Source organism: Chlamydotis macqueenii, chromosome 1 (genome assembly GCF_036417535.1).
Source record: "Chlamydotis macqueenii isolate bChlMac1 chromosome 1, bChlMac1.mat, whole genome shotgun sequence".
Classification (NCBI taxonomy): Eukaryota; Metazoa; Chordata; class Aves; order Otidiformes; family Otididae; genus Chlamydotis; species Chlamydotis macqueenii.
In genome coordinates this window covers 214,490,592-214,506,535 of record NC_141556.1, presented here as the reverse complement: position 1 = coordinate 214,506,535, position 15,944 = coordinate 214,490,592, and the positions used below count along the sequence as shown (strand labels likewise).

The 15,944-nt window shown below is 56.7% G+C and overlaps 2 protein-coding genes across 3 annotated transcripts in view; one reads left to right on the top strand and one right to left on the bottom strand.

Annotated features, from left to right (window-relative positions):
- Positions 1-2,282: 2,282 nt before the first annotated feature.
- Positions 2,283-4,289, top strand: TPBGL (trophoblast glycoprotein like). The gene has a single exon (XM_086743248.1). It carries the CDS (start codon positions 2,283-2,285, stop codon positions 3,357-3,359), a length of 1,077 nt encoding a protein of 358 aa, XP_086599374.1. The 3' UTR covers positions 3,360-4,289.
- A 6,795-nt stretch (positions 4,290-11,084) lies between these two features.
- PGM2L1 (phosphoglucomutase 2 like 1) overlaps positions 11,085-15,944 on the bottom strand; it is a 37,263-nt gene continuing 32,403 nt past the window's right edge. The window contains exons 15-16 of one of the 2 annotated variants that reach the window (XR_015257534.1): positions 15,229-15,420; positions 11,085-13,399 (exon numbers count right to left, since the gene is read on the bottom strand). Coding sequence is in view for 1 of the 2 variants with exons in the window: in XM_086739805.1 (XP_086595931.1) it covers positions 15,318-15,420 (103 nt within the window). In the remaining variant the exon portion in view is untranslated. Of the gene's footprint in view, positions 15,421-15,944 lie in introns of both variants that reach the window. The other variant, XM_086739805.1, reaches the window with a different exon arrangement.

Genomic DNA, 15,944 nt, shown 5'->3' with positions numbered 1-15,944 from the left:
AAGAGTCTCCATGTCCCCAAAGTCACCTGCCACGGTACGGCACCGGAGCACGCGTCCCCTCCCAACCTTGGAGCATCTCCACCCTTCAAAGTCAACGGGTTGAGCTGCCTTTCAGCTGCAGAGAGCCATCCGCTCTCCCGTAACCTCTAACGTCACTCGCCGACCGTGTTTTATGGCTTTTGGAGAGGAAGCGAAGGCGCCCGGCCTAGCCACGGTTTTTATGGCAGACGTTCCCTCTCCGGAGGAGGAGAAGGACTAAAAGGTGCCGGGATTTTTGCAGCCCAGCAGGTGAGAGCTTGCCAGGAACCAGGAACCTCCACGAGAAGTGGCAGATTTGGCCCACGAGCTGCCTTTTTTTTCCAAAGAGCTATCGATTCGTTAAATATCGCCATGAAAGGCGATAAATGGGCCCCCAAGTGCTATTTTGGGGGAGATGGGCTCCATCCGCGAGCGCTGCAGTGCTGGCTCCGTGTGACCCATCCGGCTCTCCGCAGAGAGTGGACGCTGCCCCACGCGCGCAATGATTTGACGTATTCCCAAATCTATTCTTCTCCCCCCTGCCCCTCCCGCAAGCTCCCCTGAGTTCTCCGGCCGCTGTTAAAACACTCTCACGTTAGATACAGGGTTTGCCCAATTTCTGGGAGCAGCTCAAGCCGCCCGGTCGCACCAGCATCCAAAATTTACCTGGTCCTTGTAAAAAGTCAGGAGAGAACAAGGGGAGGGAATCCCAAGGTGGGGGGAGGGAGAGGAAAATTTTCGAGAAAAAGGGCAGGATGAGAGATGAGGGCGGGGAGGAGGAGAAAAATCAAGATCCAAGAGAAAAGCGTGCCCAGGACCGGGTTTATTCCATGCGACCCCCGGCAAACGCGGCGAAAACTTGGAGGCGGTGGTGAGAAGCCCGCCCTCGCCTCTCTGCGGGCCGCGACGCTCAGGGACGCTGCGGGGTGTCCTGCTCGTGGGGCGGGACGGGAAATGGGGAGCAGGGCTGGAAGGGGACGGGGACAGCCCCCAAATCCTCCCTGGGCTGAAGAGGGGATGAGCCCCAAATCCCACCCGGGCTGGAAAGGGACCTTGACAGCCCCCATCCCCTCCCTAGGGCTGGAAGGGGAACGGGACACCCCCCAAATCTTCCCCGGGCTTGATAGGGACCATGACATCCCCTAAACCTCTCTCTGGGCTGGAAGAGGGTTGGGGCACTCCCAAATCCTCTTTGGGCTCGAAAGGGACTGTGTCAGGCCCCCTTGAGCCCCCTCAGTCGAGCTGAACCAAGCCATGCCAATCTGTGCTAAGCCGTGCCAAGCCGTGCCAAGCCGTGCCAAGCCATATCAAGCCATGCCAAGCGGTATCAAGCCATGCCAAGTGGTATCAAGCCATACTAAGCCATGCCAAGCCGTGCCATGCCGTAACAAGCTTTACCAAGCCATGCCAAGCCGTACCAATCCATATCAATCCATACCAAGTCGTACCAAGCCATGCCAAGCCATACTAAGCCATGCTAAACTGTGCCAAGCCATACCAAGCCGTATCAAGCCATGCTTAAGCTGTATCAAACCGAACCAAGCTGTACCAAGCCGTGCCAAGCCGACCCCCCACCCCCCCCCACCCCGACGGCAGCTCCCCGCCCGCCGCTCTCCTCCGCCCAGCCCGCAGCTCCAGCCAGCCCCAGCCCTTCCTCCTCCTCCTCCTTCCCCTCCTCCTCCTCCTCCTCCTCCTCCTCCCCCCTCCGCCCCTTCCAGCCCGATTTGGGCAGCGGCGCGGCCGGCGCTCCCCGCAGAGCCGCCCTGTGCGGGCACCGAGCCGGAGGCAGCTCAGCCCCGGGGGGGGGCTGAAGGGAGGCAGGTCCGGTCCCCCCCCCACCCCTTTCGTCCCTCCATCACCCTCCCCTCCATAACCCACCCCCCCATTCATCCGCTCCCCCCCTTCACCGCTCCATCACCCCCTCCATCTGCTCCTCGTCTTCCTCTTCGTCCCTTCATCACCTCCCCCATACTTTTCCTCCCCCCCTTCACCCCTCCATCACCCCCCCATCCGCTCCTTATCTTCCTCTTCATCCCTTCAGCACCCACCTCTCCGTCACCTCCATCCATTCCTCTTCTTCTTCATCATCCCTTCATCACCCACCCCCCCATTCTTTTCGTCCCCCCCATCCGCTCCTCATCTTCCTCTTGATCCCTCTGTCACCCACTCCCCCATTCACCCACTCCCCCCCTCCATCACCTACCCCCCCAATCGACTCCCCCCACCACTCCCCCTTTTTCCCCCTGCATGCCCGGGCAGCGAGCATGGCCCGCAGGCAAGAGCGGGCAAGGGGCGGGGGGCTCTGGTTGCCCTGGTTGGGGCTGGCTCTGCTGCCCTTGGCCGTGACCCCCCCCGCCGCCGCCGCCGCCCCCCCCGGGGGCTGCCCGTCCGCCTGCTACTGCGTGGTCACCCCGGAGTTGGTGCAGTGTCGGTACGAAAGGTTGGAGGAGCTGCCGAAGGAGTTACCGGTCACCGTACGCAACCTCAGCGTCACCGGCAGCAACCTGAGCGTGCTACACCGCGCCGCCTTCGCCGCCCGCCCGCTGCCGGACCTCCGCCTGCTCCGCTTGCACCACGACAACATCCAAACCGTCGAGGACATGGCTCTGCAAGGGCTGCCCGCCCTACGCACCCTCGACCTGAGCCACAACCCCCTGCTCTCGGTGGCCGCCGGCGCGTTCGCCGGGGCGCCGCTGCTGCGTACGCTGCAGCTGAACCAAGCGCTGCTGGCCGCCCCCTTGGAGGAGCAGCTGGCCTTGGCCTTGCGCAACCTCAGCTTGCGGCGCCTGGAGCTGGAGGGCAACGCCTTGCGGGCGCTGCCGGCCGCCCTGCTGCCCGCCGGCTTGGAGGAGCTGGACCTGCGGAACAACTCCCTGCAGCGGTTGGCGGCCGCCGAGCTGCGGGTGCTGGAAGCGCCGGGGTTGCGGGGGCTGCGGTTGATGTTGGGGGCCAACCCCTTGAGTTGTGACTGCGCCCTGCGCCCCTTCCTGGCTTGGCTGCGCGGGGCCACCACCCGCGTGCCCGACGCCCGCAGCCTGCGCTGCGCCGGACCCTCGCCCCTCCGCGGGACTGCCCTCCTGCGCCTGCGGCCCGAGGGGCTGGCTTGCGCGGCCGCCGAGCCCGGCCGGTTGGAGACGGCCTCTTACGTCTTCTTCGGCATCGTGTTGGCCCTCATCGGCATCGTCTTCCTCATGGTGCTCTACCTGAACCGCCGCGGCATCAAGCGTTGGCTCCACAACCTCCGCGAGGCTTGCCGCGACCAGATGGAGGGCTACCACTACCGCTACGAGCAGGACGCCGACCCCCGCCACACCAGCGCCATCAGCACCCCTGGCCTCTGACGGCACCCTCGGCGTCCCACCCTCGCCCCTCCGGCATCCCCGGCATCCGCCCGCCATGCCGCCCCTCGACGCCTCCGCTCCCGGCGTCCGCCTCGCCCCATTCCAGTCCCTTTGCCGAAAATTAGTTTCTGAGGACTAGCCGGCCCCGGGGCCGGGTGATGGGGTGCGTCAGAGTGGGGTGCACCCTCCTGGGAAGGCTCCAGACCGGCTCAACCCCGTAGCGCTGATTCCCACATGGGACCAGGCTGGATTCGTTCCCCTCATCCCAGCACCCGCGGGCTGGGGAGAAGCGGATCCGGATTGGCCTCGCGGGATGCCGGCACGCACATCCCCGGTGCTCCCGGGAGGATTATGAGCTGCTTCCCACACCGGGTTTCTTCGGTGGACCGCAGGACGCTCCGCTGCCAGCCGGGCTCTGCACCGCGTGCGCCGGAGTCTCTGCTTGGCACATCCCGGGAAGCAGCGGGCGATCCCTGAAACTCTCCTCCTGGCAGCTCCTGGAGCCTGGACTTTGACCATGTACAGCTCTCTTTCCTATTAGATTTCTATTTGACAGATGCAAAACTTAACTTCATTTCTTTTTTTTTTTTCTTTTTTTTTTGTTCCGAACACAGAGGAACACGCATCGTCCCGCCGCTCCCCGCCGAGAAGCGACGTGCTTTCCCCAGCGCGTTCACTCGTTCGGTTCGATTTGATAACGCATCCAGCTCTTCCCGGGCACGAAACGACGCGGCCGCGTAGGAAACGCCTCGCCAGCTGCGCGCATGGTCCCCGGGGCAGGCGGGGGGGGCAGCCCTTTTCCGACTCCAAAACTCACCCTCCACCGGGCTGCCCCGGCGCTTCGGCGTTTCGGACGAGCGAAGCGAAAGCTCTCGACCCGGTTCGCCCGCCCGTGTTTGCTTTCGAACCGCGCCTGTTACCGTATCCTAGAGCAAATATATTGAAAGCCGCATCCGCTCCGCCGTCTGTTTTCTGTAAAGCTCCTCGCAGCGATTTCCGAACATCCCCCTCGGCCGAGGCGATGCCGTGGCCGGTGCTTTGCCGGGGGAAGGCAGCTGTGGGCTCCTCTGTAGTTTTGCCTGTGCTCAGAAACTTCTTTGCGTGGGCCGGTTTTGGTGGCCAGGGATGAAGAGAGGCTTTGCACAGCTCCTGGCGCAGAACTCGGGCTGGGGAAAATTATTCCGATAACGGGTTTCCAATGCAGTTTTTGTCTCCCGGGCGCTCGGGTACCAAATTCACGAGACAGCGGAGCGCCAAGCGTCCACGGATGCGGGGAGAGGCGGCTCGGGGCTGCCACTCGCAGCATTTCCCAAAAACAAAGCCGTGGCTTTTGCAATGAGGCATCTTAAAAAGCCAAATTTTCGGTGCCGGGCCAAAAATGGATGTGTCGCATCCGGATACATCCCTGTTTGCCTTCCTCCGTCCCGGGGAGGCTGATACGGGCGAGCTGGGCAGGGGTGAGGACGGGGGCTGCATCCTGGCTGCCGCGGGGCCGGCGCCGGCGCTTTGGGATCCTTGATGCGGGGAGCAGCAGGTTCCTGGCGTAGGGGGGTTGTAAATAAGGGGTTTGTGGGATTCACGGTCCCTGTGCAGGGTCCTTTGCCTTTTACCCCTTCGCTTTTTCTCCCATCGCATTTCCCCGTTACATTTTCTCCTCTCGCCGGCCCAGCAGCGAGCTGGGCAAGCTGGGAAAGGGGAGCCGGTGCAGAGCCGTGCGTCCGGGCTGTATTTCAGTCGGGATACGGCACCGGGAGTCAAAAATTAATTTCCTGGGCGCTCCGGGCTGGTCCTGCAGAGTGGGGATGCCCCAGAGACCCCCACAACTCGACTCACGGGAGATGAGTTGCTCCACCAGAAATTTCTTACGTTTCCAGGATTTCCAGGACCCTTTTCCTGAGGTTTTCTCCCCATCCTAGGAGCTTGTGGATAATGAGGGAGAAACCTCAGCCTGCTCCTCGCCCTCATCTGCTTTCCCACCTCCTCCCTCCCTTTCCCATCCCCATGAAGCCCAAACACATCCCCAGAGCAGGAGAAAAGGCGAAAGGGTGGATTTCACATCTGGCAGCCACATCTGGCAGAGCACCCCGTGCATCCGCCTGGCAGCGGCCGCCGATGCCTGGCGATGGATAACGGGAAGGAAATGGCCTCGGAGCAGACGGAAAAGTGGCCAAACGCTTTGCCCAAGCGAGTGGCCGGCGCGGGCAACTGGTTGCTCCGGCTTTCCCGGAGAACGACGTGGTGGTTTTCGGTCGCCGGGGATGAGGACGCTCTTCCTTTCGGCACCGCGCTCCCCGACCTCGCTGGGTGCACCGAGACCTTGGGGCGCAGGCGCCGAACCCCCGCGGGGAGGCCAAGCCCCGGCGGAGGCGGCGTGGGTGGCTGGGTGGGAGCGCAATTCCTGTGGCTTGTTAACGTGGATATTATTCCCCGCGCGTGACAAATCCGGAGGATTAGGGAACCCCTGGATTAGCAAAACCAAGGCTGGTGGCCAAGCCGAGATGTAAAACGTGTTTAGAGAAACCCGGCCGCCGCCGCGGTCCCGTTCCTAGGGCGCGGCGAGGGGGATGCGAACCTCCCGAGGCTTCGGGGTGGAAAATTCCCCCCACGGCTCCTGGAGCCGAATGAAATCCGGGATCTACACCAGCACCTGATACCAGCCAAGGGAAGGATGCTCAGAGCCTGCTGCAGTGGTTTGTTTCCAAAAAACGGGAAAAAAACCACAAATGACTATTTATAGACCATTTTCTCAGGCCGATCCGGCCGAGAGGCGAGCAGTGGGATGCAGCCGAGGAGGAGGCGGCTGCGGGTGCAGCCGGATTCGGGGACCCACCCTCCCCCTGCACCCGTCCTGATGAGTTTTTGATGCTCATCCCGCTGGAGCAGGGAGTCCTGGCTGTGTTTCGGGAATTTTTTTGTTGGAGTTTTGTGGAAGTTGCTCCATGGCACCCACAGCCTGAGGAGAGACACCGAGCGTGGTCTCGTTCAGCACAGAAAAGGGCAAAAAATGGCAATTGCTGCTTGATCATCACGTGGAAATAACACCCCGGCGCATGGGCAGGGAAGAAATCAGCCACCGGCTGCCTCCCCCTTCCAAAACCACACAGAATTAATAACAATTAATTATCCCCGAGCAGCTTCACGCCAGGCTCCTTCATCCTCATCCTCCTCCTCCAGCAGCAGGGATTAACCCAAACCTACAGAGGGAGGAAAAAAAAAATAAATAAATTTGCTTTCCATTTTTTTCCTTTAGGAAGAGCAAGCGGGAGCTGTTACCCTCTGGGGAAACCGAGGCACGGACGAGTTTGTGAGAGAAGGGGAGGGCTGGGCAGAAAAAACAGAGAAACGGCTTTCGAATCTCAGCAGGGTTCGCTTAAAACTCTGGGCAGCCTTGGGGCACCCCAGCCCGGGACCGTCCCTGCTCTGTTCGTCCTTCCTTCGGCTCGGAGGTGGCCAAAATCAGAATTAAATGGGATCCCAGCCGTTTACCTGTGAGCGCTTCCAATTGGCCGGGTTGGGATAACGCGGGGGGGGGGGGGGGGGGGTGTGGCTGAGCACTGACCCGCTCAGCACAGCGATGGGGGTTGCGGCTGAGCACTGACCCGCTCAGCACAGCGATGAGCCCTCAGGCGGCAGGGAGGGGCCTGGGGGTGGCAGCACCGTGGGGCACAAGCTGTAGCCCCACGGCCCTCCTGCCCTCCCTGCCACGCGGGTCCCCACCGTGGGGTCACCTCGCGCGCCTCGGGGTGGGTTTGCACCCAAGCCCGGCTCCGGGCAGCCCTGCGGGGAGCTGGCACCGCGCAGCCCGGGCAGATGGAGGAGGACGTGTTTTTCACTAATCTGCCCCGATCTGGATTATTTTTTCCAAACCAGGCTGCTTCCCCAGCTGTCTGGGCACGGTTTTGGGCACGGTGGGGGCGGGTGGGATTCTGGGGATGGGGGAGAAAGCGGGCAGGGGCGGAGGAGGTGGAGGGACCACGTCTGCTGGGTGGCCCCGTGCCACCAGGATCCCGTCGTTTGCTCGGAGAGCGGGCACCGGCGCAGGGCCGAGGTGGTTTCACCACCGCCTCGCCCAGCTCGCGGGGCTGGGATCCTGCGGAGATGCTGCTCTGCAAGGGCAGGACGGACCCCTGACCCCCCAAACCCACCGACGCCCTGGAAGATCCATGCCCACCGGTTCTGGGGGTTTGGGGTCTCTCGGAGAGCCAGGGGAGCAGCCCCAGCGCCCGTCCCTCGCCCTGCAGAAGGACGCAGGGGCGCAGGGCCGCAGAGCCGCCCCGTCCTCCCGGCACGTTCCCGTGCGCCCGCCAGCCTGACATTTACAAACACCTATTTTTAGACGATCTCCGTCGCTTCTAATTGTTCAGGCTCCTCAGCCTCGGAGGACACATCTTCGGCTCCGATGGAGACAAAACCAGATCCCTCTCTTCCGTCCTTCCCCCTCCTCTGGTTTCACACGTGTGACTGGTCCCAGCCCTTGGCAGTGCCACCACGTCACAGCCGCTCACAGCCCCGTTCCTTCCCCGTCGTGGCACAATTTGCACAAACCTTCCTCTTCCAAGTCCCTCAGAAGGACCTTTCTGTGATGCCCTTTTGGGGGAGGTGTCCATGTTCTTCACAAAGAGGAACCCAAGTCATCTCTGGAATGTGTAAGTGGGGAACCTGCACCCCAACCCCATGGAGATGCTGCTCTGCATGAGTAGGATGGGCCCCTGAGCTCCTAAACCCATGGAGATGCTGCTCTGCATGAGTAGGATGGACCCCTGAGCCCCAAACCCATGGAGATGCTGCTCTGCATGGGCACAATCGACCCTTGAGCCCCTAAACCCATGGAGATACTGCTCTACATGAGTAGGATGGACCCCTGAGCCCCCAACCCCATGGAGATGCTGCTCTACATGAGTAGGATGGACCCCTGAGCCCCAAACCCATGGAGATGCTGCTCTGCATGGGCAGGATGGACCCCTGAGCCCCCAAACCCATGGAGATGCTGCTCTGCAGAGCCCTCAGCCCCTTTCCATCCCCATGGGACAGGTTTCCAGAGCAGCAGGGCAGCCCTTCCCTTTGGGATGGCCCAAACTGGCAGCCTCAGAGGTGGGTTTCCGTACACCACGTGCAGCCAGCTGGCTTGGGAGAGGAGCAGAGCTGGGGACCACGAGCAGCCCAGGAGCTCAGCTGGGTCCTGCCCAGCTCCCCGTCCCTTGCAGAACGAGGGGACGTCCCTACACTGCAGCGGTCACTGGGTGACGCTGTGCCGTTGGGATAAGCACCCTGAAGGCTGAGGGGGACCCAAGGTGGCAGCAACGGTCCCAGGGGGTTGACCTCCTGCCCTGTCCCTCTCGGCTCGGCAGGAGCGGGAGCTGCCCGCGCCTGGCACGGCGGTGGCACCGAGGGATCAGCATCGCTGCCGGCCCTCTGCCGAGGACCTTGTGTCCCGCTGGCTGGTGTCCCACGAGCAAGGTCCACCACCCATGGACCAGGGCTGGTGCTCAGGGGACACGGGCTGAATTTGGCCATGCCGCTGGTCTTTCGGGTGCTGTTTCTCTCTCACTCTGTGCCTCAGTTTCCCTTTTGTGGAGCAGCACCCTTGAGGGCCTCCCCTTGACCCCAGGGATGGGGTTTTGGTGGCTTCTGGCCCCTCTCCAACTCCAAGCCCTTTGGAGGGACTTTGGGTGCTCCAGGCATCGCTCGTTGGCTTTCCCCCATAACGTGACGGGAGGAAGCAACCCTCATCGCTTCTTGCTGCCCCACCGGGGACCTGCCGTGTCCTCCCATGGCGAGATGGACCCAACCAGCAGGACAAAACCGCGAGACACCGGCTCCAGAGATGTCCCACGAGCCCTCGGAGAGCTGCGCCCAAGGGATGGGGCCCACACGGGCTGGGCTTGGCACGGTGGTAATTAATTTCATTACTAAATTAACATTTAAATTGACAAGGCCTGGACGCGACACCAGGCACCACTAGCTGACTGGACTCACCAGCCTCCAGCGACCGTGGCCGCGCCCAGCCCAATGTCCCCGTGGGATGGACCCCAACCTCCACGCGATGGACCCCGGGACCTCCACGCGATGCTTCGTCCCCTTGGTTGCCCCCAGAGCTCGCAGAGGGGCGCAGGAGGCCGGGAGCAGCGCCCACCGGGGCCCTGCCCCTCGGCACGGGCTCACGGTGACATCCAGTGCCGGTTCCTGCAATTACAGAGCGGTGGAACCCGCTGAACATCTCAGCCATCCCTGATCTGATGGGGTCCTGTCCCACCCCGGTCCCTGTCCTGCCGTGTCCGTGGGCGACGCCGCAGCTCCCCTCGCCCCCAGCCCAAACAAACCCCTCCATCTCCGCACCCAACGACTCGTTTCTCGTTTGCCGACCGCTCCGAAGGCTTCGGGGTACGGTTAAGTCTCTCCATCTGTCGCGCTGTCGGCGCAGCACGGGGGGTAAATTTGGAGCTCATTCTGGTGAGCTGGGAGGAGATGGGCTCTGAGATGGAGTGTGGGGAGGGTGCTCCTCAGCCTTGGCAAGGAGGAGAAACAAAAAAACAAAAAAAAAAACATCCACACAAAAAATAAAACCAAAAATGACAATTCCCCTGCAGATCTTCCCAGGATGAAGCCTGCAGCCATCACTGAAGGGATGCAGGAACCCTCCTGGACACGCTGCTGTGCCCCCAGGAACCATCTCATCTCAACCTTGATGATGCTTTAAAGTAGCCCCAAAATACCAAAGCCAAGTCGGGGTGAAATCAGCTCTTGTCTCAGAGTTTAACAGGGAGCATGGGAACCCCGCAAAATCCCGAGCAGAGGGGGATCCCTAGTAAGAGGATGGTCCCTCTCCCTCATCATCATCTTTCCTGGTGGGACTCTCTATATTGGAGCCAAAACCTTTATTTTGGACCCACCAGCACCTGCAGTGCCCGCCCCAACTCACCTGCAAGGGCAGCCGCTCCTCTCCCCCAGTTCCCTTTTCCCTGCCATGGGCTCAAACCCAGTCCCTGTCGCTCCCCTCAGCTGCTCCCATCTAGGCTGTTGGTTTTTCTGAAGGAACTTCACCCTCAAAACACCTACAAACCTGGGGAGGGGCTTTTGACAAGGGCATATCATCATAGGACGAGGGGTAATGGCTTTAAACTGGAAGAGGGTGGATTTAGAGGAGATATAAGGACGAAATTCTTTGCTGTGAGGGTGGTGGAGCACTGTCCCAGGTTGCCCAGAGCGGTGGTGGGTGCCCCATCCCTGGAAACATTCCAGGCCAGGTTGGCCGGGGCTCTGAGGGACCTGATGTGGTTGGAGATGCCCCTGCTCCTGGCAGGGGGGTTGGGCTGGGTGGGCTTGGACGGTCCCTTCCCACCCAAACCATTTTGTGATTCTGCCCTGTGCTCGCCTGTCCTATGGCCCCAAACGTCCCAGCTCTCTTCCCATGCACTCTGTGGTGGCACCAGCAGTGACTTCGGGTCACAACGAGCCCGTCAGCCCTCGGCGCTCTGCCCTGGGACACCGCCAGTGCCGAGCCCCTTTGGAAACGGCGTCACAGTCGATGACGGATCTCATCTAGCATCAGCAGAAGGACGAGGTTCTGAACAGCTTCTTCAGGAAACGCTGTTGTTCCTGGGGCTTTCGTTACTCGAGTGGGACACGGTGGATATTCCTCCCCCACCAAGTCTGGAACAGTCATCTGCCAGCTCCATTTTGGGTTCAGTAGTGTTTGACTAAAGAAGACCAAAGAAACACGAAGGATTGCTACTACGAAGAGAACACTTTATTATTTTAACAGTTCGTTCAGCTAAATCCACATGGCAATACACAGAAATACTTCAGAAAAGTGCAAATCCTCACTCTGTGTTCGAAATACGCCCCAGTTTTACAGAACAGACACCGGGTCAACAAGAGCGCAGAGCCACAACTCCCCAGGATTCCAGACAAGGAGAACGATGCAACTTCAGATACTTCCATCACCTCCTACAGAGCTACTCCTGAGCAGGGGAGGATGGAGAACGTCCTGGGAATCACCACGGACTCCGATCGCCCAGGCGTCACCACGCCAAGAGCCACCCCTCCCTCTTACCCGGGGAGAGAAGAGGGCAAAAAGAGGGGGGAGGAAGACAAGATGGTGACAGTAATGGTTTTTAAATTAAAGAGAACATCCAAGTGCTTGCTAAAGCAGAGCACAGGTTCCACCCTGCTCCAGACAGAAGCCCTCATTTTACCTGGTGGCTTCTCCCTCACCGCTCCGACAGTTCCACGCAAACACGCTCCCTTTAATAAACCAGAAACGGAAAATCCCTAATGTTTCAGAAGCTCAAGAGCGGACACAAAGCGCTGAACCAGGGAGAAACACCATAAATCTCAACATGCAGGTAGGCTCCAAGGGAAGAACCGGCGAGAGCCTGGGATCAGTCAAGAATTGCCCGAGGCAGGCAAGAGCCCCGGGCGGTGCGTACTGCACGCTGGAACACCTCAACGTCTGAAACAGAACACAGAGTTTTAACTCTTACATTTAGTCTCTGGTTGACACAAATAAGCATTTCCCCTCCTTCAAAGGAAGTGCTGGGTATTTAAAACGAAGGAATTTAGGAGACCTACTACTCAGGCAAGACGGCATTTCTCCTGCAGCCCGGGTCCTCCGAGCCGTGTCCCGCCGGGGCTGCGAGCGAGGGGAAGGGCGGGCGAAGCAGAAGCGGCTCACCACCTGCGCAGGACACCGCGCCAACGGCAAACACAAAGCAGGGCCTGGGCTGCTTCGGGCTAGAGCCGTGCTGGAAGGTTCCCGTGTTAAACACGCTGCCTCCTCCTCTTCCACGCAGGAGTTTACGATTCGCTCGTGGCGTGGCAGGAAGCACCCTTGAGAGGTGCGGGAGGAGAGACAGGAATAGCACTCCATGCTCTTTAAACCACAGACCGGACGCTGTATCGCAACCAGAATTAAAAAAGGAGGCTACCAGCTCCGTATCGCAGGCGTTTAACCCCGCCTGGCAAGTCTCCTGTACCTACAGAAGTCCTATCCCAGGCCCACGGAAACACAACCTGGAGTGAGACGGAGACGAAGCCGATCACACCAAAAAGGGAAAAGACAAAACCCAAGCCCTCCTCATTTTATCAAACGCTAAAACCAAATAATTGGCTGCGTGGTTACAGTTTAAACCAACTTGCTGTAGACCAACCTCTGGAAAAGGTCTATTTTAACCGGAAGCGCCTGGTAAAGAACATCCACAGCACACTTTGTTCTCTTTTCTGCTTCCTGAAAAGTCTTTGTTCTTATCTGAAAAGAAGTCAAGAAAAGCTGACAGCTCAAAGAAGGTTGTGCGCAAGCCCAACAAACTCAATATATAACGAAATTACAGGGCAACGAGTAAGAGACCTACGGTCGGTCCTTCACAGTAACAGAGGTGAGGGAAGCGCGGTCCGAGGGAGGAATCGGAGGAAGAGTTCCCCAAACGGAACAGCATAAATACGTCAAACAGCTCAAACACAGTAGGAAAACAACGGTAGCAGCAGTTTAAAACCAGCAAGAGTCATTACACCCTTGAAATACATTCAACACGTTGTGCCTGTCGCCGTCACCCCAAAAGCACTACGTCTACAACTTACTGCTCAGGCCTGTCGACAAGAAGAATCCCGGGAACCGAGCTCCCCGCGGTTGGGTTTTTCACTTAAAGATATTTAGACTACGAACAGTGACCAACTTCTAAGAATGCTGATTTGAAAACAGAATCACAATTTGCTTCTATACTGCATTTGTAACGCTTGCCCACTGACACAAAGCAGATTTCTCTGGGAAATGGCGGATTCCTGCTCTTCGTAGGAGCACAAACACAACTCACACGACGTAACCGCTAACCGCTACAGTATATACACAGCTGGCCAAATCACTACGCTTTTTACAGTGTTTACCTTTGTTCAAAATTATGTCCCAAGTCACTTCTTCTCTTCTGAGCTACTCGTATGCTATTTAAAAACAAAATCCAAACCGCCCAAGGCTTCAACCCGCCGCCAAGGGAGCAAACAGCAAGACCTCCTTTAAATTCAGCGCAGTCGGGGATGCAGATCTGCACCTTGTAGTGAAAACCGAAGACAAAGCAGCAGTCAGAAAAACCTTCACACCTTCTGGGACCTACCCAGCGCTGTACAACGACACAAGTACGCTCTCAGCAGAAATGTTTTCGCCCTTTTTCCCCATCACATCAGTCAAAGGTACAATCAAGAAAAAAAAAAAAAGTTTTTTGGCATTAAATACATTTCACTCAATGGCAGAACAACTTGGAAATATTTTCTCTTAAAACAAAAAAATAAATAAATATCGGCGGCAGACAGGAATTTACATTCATATCCAGCAAAACACTTCTCCACGGTTATAGTGCAAAGCTTCTGTCAGCGCAAAAATACCCGACACCCGCGCGCACGCGGAACCCTGGCGCTCCTGAAAGCCATCGAGACGCAACGCGCGCAAAACTGCTGGGCGCAATCCCGTGGCACCACGCTGTAGGGTGGAACGAGACGGAGGAGAAATTTAGAGATTTAACAATAGTGGCAAAACAACGGCTTTAGCTTAAGGGCATCTTAGGTTCTTCTCACAATCTTTAACACAGAGGTGATGTCTTCGGTTTTGTATCTTTCTTTTATCCAATTACTGCAAAATGATAGCGGGGCGATGCCCAGAAATCACTGACTGTATTCTGAAGGCTTGTATTAGGAATTTAGCAGCACACACTAACAAGTGTTACTCCCAGCTAACCAACAGGCCGCTTTTCTTGAACTGTTATTTCATTTAAAGTATCTTCCACAGCTCTTCCGTGCCAAAACACGGCTTCTATTTTCTGAAATCCTAGATATCTACGGGAGAATTTCTCAAAAAGTCATTAGCAGTATTAATTTCTGCTCAAGCAAAGGTAGAAAACAGATAATGGGAAGTCGTTAAAAATTCGCCCTAAAAGATAATAATATTTGCAAACTGCTACTCTAAGCAATTAGTTTACAAGATGTGATAAAAAAAAAAAAAACACAAAACAAACAAAAAAACCAAACCAAGGATGTCAGTGTCTCACCTCCGCTTCCTTCCTGTCTTTTATACACAGACAGTACGAATTCAAGCCATCAAAAGCAAAAAAAAAAAAGTCACTAACTGGAATTTTCACCTTAAGTTACTGAATTTCTACAACCTTTATTTAAGAATAAAAGTGTAAGACCCTTCAGAAACGTGGGACAAAAAAATGGTTACAAAGCCTACGGTAGCTGGAACGGGCAATTTATGGAAGGAACAAGTTGTTACCCCTTCGGAAGCCTCGGAAGGGCACGATGTAATTCAAAGCCCAGCCTGCGCGCGGAACCGCACGCGTTGCCACTATTGTCTCACCGTCAAGTAAATATTTTAAGATACACACAGGCAAGATACAACGCACCAAGAGCACCTTTAACGACAGAAGGATACTTCAGGAGCTGAAAAATGTCATATTGAACAACTCGCCGGAACAAGAAAGGCTAAGCACTGAACTCTACTGCAACATTTTTGGAAATTAAGACCTGTAACAGCGATACCGACACTCACACAACAGCTATGAAGAAGCAGGCTTTTTTGTCAGTTTGGAACAACGACTACCCCATTTTAAAGCCTTTTCACACACAAGGTTTTGGGTACCTGAAATCAGTTTAGGACAGGATTTTTCAGCTAAGATCAGCTGTCTGAAACCCACCAAGGCAGTTCATTTGCATTGGTGTGGGTTAATCAGTCTTTTGGTCAGAAGGACGGGAAACGGCAATAATAAATTCCGTCCTTTTCTCTCCTCATCCGAATTTTCTAGCCCAGACTTTGGTGAAAAGCCTGACAAAAGAATGCTGCTTCTTTGCAGAATAAAAACGCAGCTGTTCGTTTAACACACACACGCACACGTATTAAACTGAGTTCTGTTCTTGGTTCCTTTGCTTCACACGACGCGGTGCAGGCGGTCGCTTCTTCGAAAGCCAGTTTCAGGAGATCTAAGCGGAGCGCCAGATCAGTCCGTTCTTATCAGGTTCAAGAAAATTCTCAATCAAAGCTTCAATAAGCTTCTGAAGTTCTTCTTCCAGCAGGGTTCTGTCACTAGAAAGAGAACAATATCATGTCAGAGGTTTGATAAAGGCCAAGCATCTATTTAAAAAAAAAAAAAAAGTGATGGTGACGGATTAGCTCTGTTATGTTTCCTACCAGCGACAACGTCTAAAGACTCCTACCTGCACGCTTTAACAAGCTGCTTTTCAGCAGGGACTACTGCAGTATTAATTTAAATTAATTTAATTAAATTACAGAAAAAAATATTGCCACTAGAGGGCTCTGGGCTAGCAAGAACCAGTGACTGCAAAACCAAGGCAAGACTGGTCAGGTACAGACTGTAAATGGATTAAAAAGAAAGAACAAGCTAATAATAGAAGAGGAAGATCTCCTATATTCTTCTCTACACAGCGTCCGGATGCCCATCTAGGGCATCTGATTGTATTTTGCAATTAAGGGGGACTGAGTAACGAGGCAGTGTGTCACGGCTCACAGGAGGACACCGTAATAAACCGATCCTTTCCCTACTTCAGTGCTTGGACATTCACTTGAATAAAAACACAACATGCACAGAC